At 36.6% G+C, this 13590-nt stretch overlaps 1 protein-coding gene across 1 annotated transcript in view; it reads left to right on the forward strand.

Moving 5' to 3' along the window:
* Positions 1-13590, forward strand: part of WASF1 (WASP family member 1) — an 88726-nt gene that overhangs the window by 57088 nt on the left and 18048 nt on the right. Inside the window, exons 2-3 of the mRNA XM_024740933.1 lie at positions 3166-3326; positions 8945-9079. Of these exons, the coding sequence (XP_024596701.1) occupies positions 3194-3326; positions 8945-9079 (268 nt within the window). The 5' untranslated portion in view covers positions 3166-3193. The remainder of the gene's footprint in view (positions 1-3165; positions 3327-8944; positions 9080-13590) is intronic.

Here is a 13590-nt window from a genome sequence, read left to right on the forward strand (position 1 = left end):
AAGGGTAAGCTGGAATGAAGTGAGAGAGTGGCATGGACATATATACACTACCAAACGTAAAATAGATAGCTAGTGGGAAGCAGCTGCATAGCATAGGGAAATCAGCTCGGTGCTTTGTGACCACCTAGAGGGGTGTGATAGGGAGGGTGGGAGGGAGGGAGACCCAAGAGAGAAGAGATATGGGAACATATGTATATGTATAACTGATTCACTTTGTTATAAAGCAGAAACTAACACACCATTTTAAAGCAATTATACTCCAATAAAGATGTAAATAATAATAATAAATAAATAAATACATTTTTAAAAACCTATGCTTTCATACTAAACCTAAAAGAGTGATAAATTCCATCACTTTCTCATAAAAGACATCAAGAGAATGAAATAGCAAGTGACACAAGAGATGTTTTCATCATATATAACCTTTAAATGGCTCACATCCAGTGTTCCTACAAATCAACCCTAACACAACAAATGGTAAATAGAAAGTGGGCAAGAGCATTGACTAGGCACTTCTCAGATGAGAAAAATCCAAAAGATAAACACGTGAAAAGGTGCATAAACTCTCAGTAACTGGGGAAAACATAAAACTGCAGTAAGTTATCACAATTTACCTACAAGAATTGCTAGATTTTTAAAAACTAACAGTACCGAGTTTGTGAGGATGTGGAGCAGCAGCAGCCTCTTACACTGCTGAAAGGAGTATACATTGGTACAGTCGCTCTTGGAACAGTTTGACATCGTCTCCTAAAGTTCAAGCTGTGCATATCCTTAACCAAGCTATTCTCCTAAGTATATTTCCAACAGAAAAGTGTAGAGTAAGACACATTTGTAAGACTTGTACATGAATGTTCATGGTACTGTTATTCGTAATAGCCTCAAACTGGAAACACTCATGTATATAATAGCAACATTAGAATGTGTAAATAAATTGAGGTATAGTTATACAGTGGAATATCTTACAGCATTGAAAATGAACATCCTACGGTTACACAAAGCAACATGGATGAATGTTACAAATATGTTGACTGTAAAGGGTAAGACACAAAATAATAATACATATCATATGGTTCTATTCACATAAACTTCAAAAAGCAATAAAAACAAAACTACAATGTTTAGAGTTATCTGCTTAAGGTCTGAAAGTATAAAGAAAAACAAGGAAATATGCATTGTAAGAGTCAGAATAATGGTTACCTTTGGGGAGGAAGGAAGCGAGGCTGACTGGGGAGGAGACCAAAGTGGGACGGTTCTGGGGTTTTTATTTCTTATGTTAGCTTGCTAGGTACTTAAATCATTGAGCTGCACAATTTTGTGTACTTTTTCTCCTACCTGTTTCATGTTGTACAATTGTAAAAAGGTTTAAAATTGTACAGAGAATGCTGAGCAAACAGGTCAGAGAGGACAGATTTCATGTAAAAGTTTGTTTTTAAAGAATGGTGATGAGTAACACTTAAATGCAATGAGATTTATCCAAAACTTTCCATTTGGTAGTGATTAAAACTCAGTAAATACTAAATGCCTTCCTTCAGTAAACATTGTTTACCAGTAGGTAAGTACAGGCAGTCCTCACTTTGTATGGTAGTGTGGGACCAAAAAGAAAAAGAGATGACCATACAAGATAAAACTGTACAAAATGATCTTAATAATCAGTGGGAAAAAATAACAGTTGTTCCATAATCTTTAAAAATTTTTGTCAAAACATTAAAAATTCTTCTATGTTGGTTATAAATATATAGGGAAATGAAAAAAATAGTAAAGCTAATATTAATTTAGTATAATGTAATACGAAACATTAGAAACAATTAGAATTATAGTGCTTTATTTCTTTGTAAAAACCTTAACCAAGAGTAGCTTGAACAGTGCTTTGCCTTCTCCTTGTATAACTTAGAAAAACAGAGCTAGTAGAGTAAGCATCTTTTCTGTCCCATGGCAAATTTTCTTACTCTTTTCTACTAAATTTGGATCAGCTTCCAACACTTTATCCTTTGCACTTTCAGTGTCATGAAATATCTCCGAGAATTCCTTTATTGTGAAGTTTTTTGCTGTTGTCACTTCTTCTGGGACATCTTCCTTTTTGTCACAATGACTTTCCTGATTTACATCAATAATTTCACCTTCACTAAATTCCTCTGACTGCATATCTGTGTCTCTCAAACAGTGGCAGTGACAACATTCCTGCAATCAGCTGTTTTTTCTGTTACTCAACTTATATTCAATTTGAATTTCACTCCAGTGTCATCATTTTTCCTTTCTGTGCCACACTTTTATCTTTGTTGGCCAGTTCCCTCTTTCAGTTACCATTTTGTAAAATTTCATACGAGTTTATCACTGGGAGGCAAGAAGGTAAACCAGCTACATGCTTTGCTGTCTGTAGGTGAACTGAGTAACAGATGAGAAGTGACCTATCACTAACAGACTTTGAAAAGAAGTGATGTGATTGGTCACTGAAATGACGTGCATCTCTTATTAACATAGTGACCTGTGAACTGTGAAGTGCCAGCAAAGAAGTTCGTATTTATGTAGTTACTCACACTTAGTATACTGTGGTAAGTGAAGTTGGAGCCATATTGTTGGGGGACTGTTTAACGAATTGTGGAAGCTGAAATTTGTGCATATGGGAAGCCTGGGAAGTGAGGACTGACTGTAATACATAGAAGGTTGAGCCATTTGATCAATTAAATATTTGGTTGGTTTTGATTAGATTGAGGATGTAGGGCTACTTGGACTATCTGATTTCTGAGCTATTGAATGCCTGATACATTTTATGTGGAAGTGTAATTTTGATACTACTCTTGCAGTTTCTTTAATCCTTTTAGGTACTTCCTTACAGAGGACCTTTCATACTAACTCTCTAGAACAAAACCCCTAGTTGTAGTAAGTAAAATCAGTGGTTTTAGGAGAATAATAGTGATGATGATTATGAATTCACCATGAAGCAATTGACATTGAAAGTAAGTTTTTTAAAAAAATATTTTACATAATGTTGACATTCTAATAATTGAAGATAAAAATGGTTAACAAATCAACTTTGATTCATTTAGCCCGGTGACTCCATTTTCACCGTCTTCATACTAGCAAATATTTTATTATTAAATGAAAAAGATAAGGTCTCTGTGTTGGTCGAAACTGAAAAGTGTTAATTTATTGTTTGATTTCCTACAGGTGAACTGGCATAGAGGTTGATCTCAAGATGCCATTAGTGAAAAGAAACATCGATCCTAGGCACTTGTGCCACACAGCACTGCCTAGAGGAATTAAGAATGAACTGGAATGTGTAACCAATATTTCCTTGGCAAATATAATTAGACAACTAAGTAGCCTAAGTAAGTATTTTTACATCAATTAAAAATATTACTCGCTGGCTTCCCTGGTGGTGCAGTGGTTGAGAGTCCACCTGCCGATGCAGGGGACATGGGTTCGTGCCCCGGTCCGGGAAGATCCCACATGCCGCAGAGTGGCTGGGCCCGTGAGCCATGGCCGCTGAGCCTGCGCGTCCGGAGCCTGTGCTCCGCAACGGGAGAGGCCACAACAGTGAGAGGCCCGCGTACTGCAAAAAAAATACTACTCGCAAACCAGAATGTTATGCTTTAGGGTATTAAGATGATACTCTTGTGATTAATTTGGAGGGGGGGGGATAGTTGATGAGAAGAGTTCAAAGTTATCTTGAAAAATGTAGTCATTTTAAGTAAAATTAATGCGTTTTAGAATCATTTCTTCTTCCCCTGCATGTTTCCTCTGGGAAAGGGAAATAAGGATAGAATCTTTAGGAACAGAATCACATGATGGTTAAGAATTAATGAGATTGTTTTTAAAATATAATTCAGTCTGTAAAAGGTAGTGCTCAAGTTGTACTTTTGCTTGCTTGTTATCGCTATTTACTTTTTTCGAGGCTTAAACTATTTGTGTTTGGGGTTGCTAGTATCTGTCTCTTTATGTACATATATATATATATATATCTTACTAGCATAGGGAAATATTTTTATATTACCAAATATCTAAAAGTGAAAGATGTGGAATAGTAACTAACTAGTCAGAGGATTAGGTTAGTCAGGTGAGTTGTCTAAAGGACGTTAGGATATCAGTCAAGTGCAGCATGATGGCAGACAGAAGGCAAGTAGGTTGGTCAGATAATAAAGGCCAGTGGAAGGGACAGGTTAGGGGAGGAGGAGACAGGCAGTATGTTTCCATTATAAGATTTCAGAACAGAGCTACTAGGTTAAGGAATTAAATAAATTATTTCCCATTTATTCTAAATGTAATATTAGAAAAAATTTTTAAAATCTAGTTTATCTTTTGAATTGAAGGATTAGCTTTTTATTAGACATTTATATTTCATTTTAAAGATAAAACAAGATGGTTTTGGTCTACATATCTTCTCTAAGTAGTCCTAGATTTATCAGCCATACCCACCCACATAGATTGGCTTTATAGGCAGGATTAGCTCCTCTTTTCTTTTCCTTTTAACTTTTGTCCTTTCTTTTTATAATTGACTACTTAGCACAAGGTAAAAGATGTTGTTAATCTGATTTGTTTCAAGTGAGAGCATTTGGCCATACACTTGTAGTCAGAGCAACATAAAAAGTTATATTTGAATATTCTTGGTGAGAGCACTAAATTTCTACATTGCCTATGAAATAGTTGTAGGAGTAAATTAAAAGACTGTTTCTTTGAATTTAAGTGTATTTGTTGTCTCATTTGGTGGGGGTTTTTTTTCAGGTTAGTTATCAGCAGTGAATCATTAATGTATTGTTTACTTGTTTCTTCCTTGAAAAATTCAATATAAAGTGTACTTTTGAGACAAGTCAAAAGAAAAGGCCTAGAAAGTACATTAATATATGATTATCCATATTGTTTAAAGTCGTTTGCTAGCACTAATCGGTTTTATGATTGTTAGATTCTATTAACGTAACATAACTTCATATAAAATTTATATATTCTGTATGTATATGGGTACATCAGCTTGTTAATATTAAAATACATGTTAAGAGCATAGAAATGACATTAATAAATTTGGTTAAAATATTTCTTTAAATTAAAATGAATATTAGATCTAATATAAACAACTTGTTTTAGGTATATTTAGAACTAATGTGTGTCAGTTTTGCAGTACTAACCTGTTTCTTACATAACCTGAAGGTGAAAATTTAAGGAATTTTCAAGTTTGATACAGAAAGTCCATATAAGCAACATCTGTCAGCAAGCATATGGTCATGTTGTAGCCAGACTGAAAATAGAAATACATTGTAAAGATATAACTAAATTAGGTTTGGGGTACTTCAAACTTGGAATCAGAGACTATAGAGGCATTTTCTAAGCAGTTTGTAGAGATTTAAAAAAAGAAAAAAGAGAAAAAGCATAAAATATTGTAGCAAGGTGTAACAATAGTTTACCACTCCAGAATTAAGCTCTCTGGCAGCTTTCCCACGTGACAAAGTTGAGAACCTGGAATTAAATTTAAAAGGCCTCTAGATAGCCTGAATAAACAAGCCCAAGCACTAAAGACCATGCACATAAAATAACCAGTTGATTCCTCTCCCAACTTGTTTACTTTTACTTTGGTAATTCAGACAGGGTTTATGATGTGGTTTCCAAACGTTAATGTTTTAGAGCATTAAAAGAGGAGATACGGGGGGCAGATAATAGAAGCAGGCAGTACTGAAGCCAACCAAAAGATGTAGTTTATAGCAAAGGAAGAAGTGGCATAAGGGAAAAAGCAACATAGAAACTGGAAAGAGGCCATTTAATGTAAAAGCAAATATTCTTATACATTTCAAAGCTGTTGTTTCTCATAATTAATTCATGACTATAAGTCCTCAATAAAAGGTTAAATTATGTTTAATTTTTATTTAAGAAGACAGGGAAGCTTAGAGTAGATTTTACATTAGTTTCCATCCAAAATAGTTAAAATAATAATTAATGCATTAAATAATTTCTGAATTACTTAGAAAACTAGGCTATTCAGAAGGGTTCTAGGTAATTCAGATTTTCACTTTGGTACTATTCCTAACACCAAAAGTGCTATTGCACACAGCAGTGAAGGTCAACTCCAGAGTTCAGCATTGCTTGGGGCTGCACATCGTCCTGACCTCTTCCTTGCAAAAATATGCATCTGGTTCAGTTGTTTTTCCTAGCGGAACACAATTCTGTTTTATAATAGATAATTACTGAAAACATAGAATTCACTTTATTTAAATTTCTTTTGCTATACCAAAAGTTTCCCCATTTTATTGCCATCTTATTTAACAACCATTGGGACTCTAATTACCTGAGAGATCTTTTACATTTTCTCTTCCCAAGGCCTTTCTCTTATTGAATATGGTCAGTTCATGCTACCAAGATGAGCTGATAGAGCCTACTTCTTGTTCTCAATCATAGAAAATTTGACAGATAGTTAGGAAAGTAGATGGGTAAGAGGGTGGATAAATAGATTGGCTCTATAAGACTAATTAGATAATAGATAGACAATGGACAGGTAACACTGAATATTTTGCTGTGTGATAAAGGTACATGTTTCTTGTCCAAAAAGAACATACCCCATTTAGTTGAAGAGTCTAATATTATGAATTCTGAGTTTCAAACAGTGTGAACATGTATATAATTAAAATCAGGAGTTTTAGATTATAGGAGCTGAGAAAGGGAGATAGGCATAGGTAAAGTCATTAGAGGAGGCTTGCTGAATGAAATATGAATTGAATTGGGCCTTTAAGGAACAAAAGAATTTGGAAACTGGAGATGAATGAAGAAGGAAGGCATTTCAACTTGCATGTAGAAGTAGGCAGATGAATGGAGGCAAAAATAAATATATGAGGGGGATTAAAGGGACAAATGATATTAGACATGTAAGGTGGAGCTTGATTATGGAGGACAGTGTTAGCTGAGAGGATTTAGATTTTAACATCAGAGGTAATGAGACCTCATAGATTCTTGAGTAGAGACATAGTATAATAAATGTAAGGTTAGTTGAAATTCAGATCATACACAGTTAGTTTTACATTGTGAACTTTATTCCTTTCACCTGTCTCTGGGAGGGAAGGAGGAGGTAGATGTGGAAAGTAAGAAGGAATATGAAAAGAGAACAGATGGGGGTGTTTATCTTACCCACTGCAGTGCTTTGGTGCTTAAACCTGAGGTGGGGAAAGTGTAAACTCTTTTTAAAAAATCTGTTAAAAAAAAGAAAAATCTGTGGGCCCTCTTTCCAGAAAAATGCAAATGCATTAAAAATCTGCATATAATTTCAGGTGGTATACAGACTATAACTTAAAGATCCGTGTATTAAACTAAGTTCTTTTAGGTTTAAAATTGTCTCTTCCATCTCTGTATCCCTAACATTTGATGAATAAATGTATGGAATGCTTCCCTTATCTGCCAGAGAAACTCTGTGCCTCTGGAAGTGTCTCTAATACCATCCCACACCCAAACGTTTAGATGCTTCTTTCTCTGTGCTCTGTGACTTTTACGTCATTTTATAGTAAGAGCTGCCTGTTGTTGAGCCCCTGTCCTGTATCAGGTACTCTACAATTGCACCCCATCCTCTCCTTCTTTTTTCTCCTTTTCTTATAACTTCTTTGAAGGAGATATTTTTATTCCTGTTTTATGGGAGAGGAAATTGATGTCAAGGCCTCAAAGTGAATGGAACAAAGATTTGAACTTATTTATTAAATTGGTTTTCATGTTTATTTAAATATTTGTTTCTCCCTCTGTTCAAAACCCGTCAGTGGCAGAGAACTTCGTCCAATCATTTTTATATCTCCAGGATCTGGTACACAGTCTGGCACATAAGACATTCCCAGTCATTTTGGCTTAAAAAATATATGTGAGCGAATGAATATATATAAAATTATCCTTTTTCTCTTAATTTATTATAGAGAGATTAAAGTTATGATTTTTTTCCTAAAGATTATAAAATCTTCTAGGACAGGTATTTTATGTTTTATTTCTTGGTGTCTTCAGTAAGAAATACACCTACCAGGCACAGGGTGAGCCCTCAGTAAACCTTTGTTGATTTAACTGATAATATATTGAAGTGCTTTGAAAAAAAGACAGCCATTGTTCAAATGTAAACTGGTGAGATTAATGAATTCATTCTATAAGTATTTAGTACCCTGTTACAGGACTCTATAGAGCTTACTGTTGAGCTACATTTAACCTAGACAGTACGCTTGGGTCTAAAATGTCTTGATTTAGGAAGACCATAAATTTTTTTTTATTCAAAGGTACAGATAGTGATTGACTTATCTTTACATTGTGAGCATTTATTTATATGTTCTAAATACACTTGAACATTTTAAAATTATAGGTCATCTAAAACTTCTCCCTGGCTTATTTACTAGATAGAAAGTTTTATTTCTCCTTTTAGAATGGGATTATTTTGGCTTATTCTTTACAGTAATGGAAATTTACATGACTAGAGGAATTCAGTGATTTTAGATTTATGATGTTTTAAGAAACTAGAATGAGAGAAAATGTAAAATATCTCTCATAAATTTTCAGGATCTGTATTTTGGGTGTACCTGAGATTAGGTCATCTACTAGGTTTATGAAATATCTTGGATTCTGCCACTTGGCCTGAAATTCACTTCTAGTGTAGAGTCTGTTTATGACTGCTGAATTGGGATTAGAGATGTATTATTTATGTGTACTTTACATTATAACCTCTCTAACCCTCAACAGGTGTGTAGATAGGGATAAAGCAGGAGAGTATTTCCTTAGCCACAAGTCACCTACCAGGAAGTGGTAGAGCTAGTATCTAAAACTGTATTTCCCAGGGTTTGTGTTTTCTTCTCACTCTGTCACAGTTGGATTACTTTAGGCTGGGTTTAAAATTTAAACTACTTTCAAGTAAATACCAAATTCATTGGGGCAGCGTTTTTAAATGTTAAATTGTTTGATATTTATCTCAGATAACATTAAATTTTATGGTATATGCTTCATTTTTGCTTAGGTAAATATGCTGAAGATATATTTGGAGAATTATTCAATGAGGCACATAGTTTTTCCTTCAGAGTTAACTCATTACAAGAACGTGTGGACCGTTTATCTGTTAGTGTTACACAGCTTGATCCTAAAGAAGAAGAATGTAAGTTTTTTCATGTTATATTTTCTTTCACATGTATGTTTTTGGTTAGGTGGGATGAGTGATATATTTAAGAACACTATTATACATGAATTTATTAAAAAAAAACAACTGGGAGAAATATGCTTCAATTAATGAAAGAAACATACACACACACAGGCACACACAGACACAAAACATGAATTTACTACACCTCGGGGGGCGGGGGGAGACCTTCAAGATGGCAGAGGAGTAAGATGTGGAGATCACCTTCTTCTCCACAAATACATCGGAAATACATCTACATGTGGAACAACTCCTACAGAACACCTATTGAACGCTGGCAGAAAACCTCAGACCTCCCAAAAGGCAAGAAACTCCCCACGTACCTGGGTAGGGCAAAAGAAAAAAGAAAAGACAGACAAAAGAATAGGGACGAGATCTGCCCCTCTGGGAGGGAGCTGTGAAGGAGGCAAAGTTTCCACACACTAGGAAGCCCCTTCACTGGAGGAGATGGGGGGTGGGCGGGGGGGGTGAGGCTTCTGAACTGTCCACACCTCCGCTCCCAGGAGCCTCTGCAGCCTGCCACTGCCAGGGTCCCGTGATCCAGGGACAACTTCCCCAGGAGAACACACAGCATGCCTCAGGCTGTTGCAACGTCATGCCAGTCTCTGCTGCCACAGGCTCGCCCTGCATTCCGTACCCCTCCCTCCCAGTGGCCTGAGTGAGCCACAGCCCCTTAATCAGCTGCTTCTTTAACCCCATGCTGTCTGGGTGGGGAACAGATGCCTTCAGGCGACCTACATGCAGGAGCGGGTCCAAATCCAAAGCTGAACCCCAGGAGCTGTGCGAACAAAGAAAAGAAAGGGAAATCTCTCCCAGCAGCCTCAGGAGCAGTAAATTAAATCTCCACAATCAACTTGACATACCCTGAACCTGTGGAATACTGGAATAGACAACGAATCATCCCAAAATTGAGGCAGTGGACTTTGGGAGGAACTACAGACTTGGGCTTTGCTTTCTACATCTAATTTGTTTCTGGTTTTATGTTTATCTCAGTTTAGTATTTAGAGCTTATTAACATTGGTAGATTTGTTTATTGATTTGGTTGCTCTCTTCCTTTTTTTTCTTAATATATGTTTTTTTTTCCTTTTTTTCTGAGCGTGTATGTCTGTGCTTCTTTGTCTGATTTTGTCTGTATAGCTTTGCTTCTACCATTTGTCCTAGGGTTCTGTCCGGTTTTTTTTTGTTTGTTTTTGTTTTGTCATATAGATTTTGGCACTTATCATTGGTAGATTTGTTTTTTGACTTGGTTGCTCTCTTCTTTCTTTCTTTCTTTCTTTTTACTATTACTTTTTTTTATTTGCGGTACACGGGCCTCTCACTGCTGTGGCCTCTCCCATTGTGGAGCACAGGCTCCGGACACGCAGGCTCAGCGGCCACGGCTCATGGGCCCAGCCGCTCCACGGCATGTGGGATCTTCCTGGACCGGGGTACAAACCCGCATCCCTTACATCAGCAGGTGGACTCTCAACCACTGCGCCACCAGGGAAGCCCTGCTTTTTTATTTTTAATAATAATTTTTTAATTTTAATAACTTTATTTTATCTTTATTTCTTTTTTCTTCCTCCCTTTTATTCTGAGCCGTGTGGCTGATAGGCTCTCGATGCGCTCCAGCCAGGTGTCAGGCTTGAGCCTCCGAGGTGGGAGAGCCACCTTCAGGACATTGGTCCACCAGAGACTTCGCAGCCCCACATGATATCAGTGAAAGCTCTCCCAGATATCTCCATCTCAACGCTAAGACCCAGCTCCACTCAAGGACCAGCAGGCTACAGTGCTGGCACCCTATGCCAAACAACTAGCAAGATAGGAACACAACCCCACCCATTAGCAGAGAGGCTGCCTAAAATCATAATAAGGTCACAGACACCCCAAAACACACCAACGAACTCAGTCCTGCCCACCAGAAAGGCAAGATCCAGCCTCATCCACCAGAACACAGACACAAGTCCCCCCCCACCAGGAAGCCTACACAGCCCACTGAACCAACCTTACCCACTGGGAGCAGACACCAAAAACAACAGGAACTACGAACCTGCAACCTGCAAAAAGTAGACCCCAAACACAGTAACTTAAGCAAAATGATAAGACAGACAAATACACGGCAGATGAAGGAGCAAGGTAAAAAACCACCAGACCAAACAAATGAAGAGGAAATAGGCAGTCTACCTGAAAAAGAATGCACAGTAATGAGAGTAAAGATGATCCAAAATCTTGCAAATAGAATGGAGAAAATACAAGAAATGTTTAAAAAGGACCTGGAAGAACTAAAGAGCAAACAAACAATGATGAACAACACAATAAATGAAATTTAAAATTCTCTAGAAGGAATCAGTAGCAGAATAACTGAGGCAGAAGAACAGATAAGTGACCTGGAAGACAAAATAGTGGAAATAACTACCAAAAAGTAGAATAAAGAAAAAGAATGAAAAGAATTGAGGACAGTCTCAGAGACCTCTGGGACAACATTAAATGCACCAACATTCGAATTATAGGGGTCCCAGAAGAAGAAGAGAAAAGAAAGGGACTGAGAATATATTTGAAGAGACTATAGTTGTAAATTTCCCTAACATGGGAAAGGAAATAGTCAAGTCCAGGAAGTGCAGAGAGTCCCATACAGGATAAATCCAAGGAGAAACATGCCAAGACACATATTAATCAAACTATTAAAAATTAAATACAAAGAAAAAAAAAGCAGCAAAGGAGAAGCAACAAATAACATACAAGGGAATCCCGATAAGGTTAACAGCTGATCTTTCAGCAGGAACTCTACAAGCCAGAAGGTAGTGACAGGACATATTTAAAGTGATGAAAGGGAAAAATCTACAACGAAGATTATCCAGCAAGGATCTCATTTATAGTCGACGGAGAAATTAAAACCATTACAGACCAGCAAAAGCTAAGAGAGTTCAGCACCACCAAACCAGCTTTACAACAAATGCTAAAGGAGCTTCTCTAGGCAGTAAACACGAGAGAAGGAAAATACCCACAATACAAACCCAAAACAATTAAGAAAATGATAATAGGAACATAGATAACTATATTAAATGTAAATGTATTAAATGCTCAAACCAAAAGACATAGACTGGCTGAATGGATACAAAAACAAGACCCATATGTATGCTGTCTACAAGAAACCTACTTCAGACCTAGGGACACATACAGACTGAAAGGGGATGGAAAAAGATATTCCATGCAAATGGAAATCAAAAGAAAGCTGGAGTAGCAATTCTCATATCAGACAAAGTAGACTTTAAAATAAAGACTTACAAGAGACAAAGAAGGACACTACATAATGATCAAGGGATCAATCCAAGAAGAAGATATAACAATTGTAAATATTTATGCACCCAAAAGAGGAGCATCTCAATACATAAGGCAAATGCTAACAGCCATAAAAGGGGAAATCGACAGTAACACAATAAAAGTAGGAGACTTTAACACCCCACTTTCACCAATGGACAGGTCATCCAAAATGAAAATAAATAATGAAACCCAAGCCTTAAACGACACACTAGACCAGTAGGACTTAACTGATATTTATAGGACATTCCATCCAAAAACTACAGAATACACTTTCTTCTCAAGTGTTCATGGAACATTCTCCAGGATAGATCATATCTTGGGTCACAAATCAAGCCTTGGTAAATTTAAGAAAATTGAAATCGTATCAAGTATCTTTTATAACCACAACGCTTTGAAACTAGATTATCAATTACAGGAAGAAAACTGTAAAACATACAAACACATGGAGGCTAAACAATATGCTACTAAATAACCAAGAGATCACTGAAGAAATCAAAGAGGAAATCAAAAAATACCTAGAAACAAATGACAGTGAAAACACAATGACCCAAAACCTATGGGATGCAGAAGAAGCAGTTTTAAGAGGGAAGTTTATAGCAATACAGTCCTATCTCAAGAAACAAGAAAAATCTCAAGTGAACAACCTAACCTTACACCTAAAGCAATCAGTGAAAGAAGAGCAAAAAAACCCCAAAGTTAGCAGAAGGAAAGAAATCATAAAGATCACATCAGAAATAAATAAAAAAGAAATGAAGGAAGCAGTAGCAAAGATCAATAAAACTAAAAGCTGGTTCTTTGAGAAGGTAAAGAAAATTGATAAACCATTAGCCAGACTCATCAAGAAAAAAAGGGAAGACTCAGATCAACAGAATTAGAAATGAAAAAGGAGAAGTAACAACTGACACTACAGAAATACAAAGGTTCATGAGAGATTGCTACAAGCAACTATATGCCAATAAAATGGACAACCTGGAAGAAATGGACAAATTCTTAAAATGCACAACTTGCCGAGACTGAACCAGGAAGAAATAGAAAATATAAACAGACCAATCACAAGCACTGAAATTGAAACTGTGATTAAAAATCTTCCAACAAACAGGGCTTCCCTGGTGGCGCAGTGGTTGAGAGTCCGCCTGCTGATGCAGGGGACACAGGTTCCTGCCCTGGTC

Source organism: Neophocaena asiaeorientalis, unplaced genomic scaffold, assembly GCF_003031525.2.
Source record: "Neophocaena asiaeorientalis asiaeorientalis breed wild unplaced genomic scaffold, Neophocaena_asiaeorientalis_V1.1 scaffold203, whole genome shotgun sequence".
NCBI classification, from domain to species: Eukaryota; Metazoa; Chordata; class Mammalia; order Artiodactyla; family Phocoenidae; genus Neophocaena; species Neophocaena asiaeorientalis.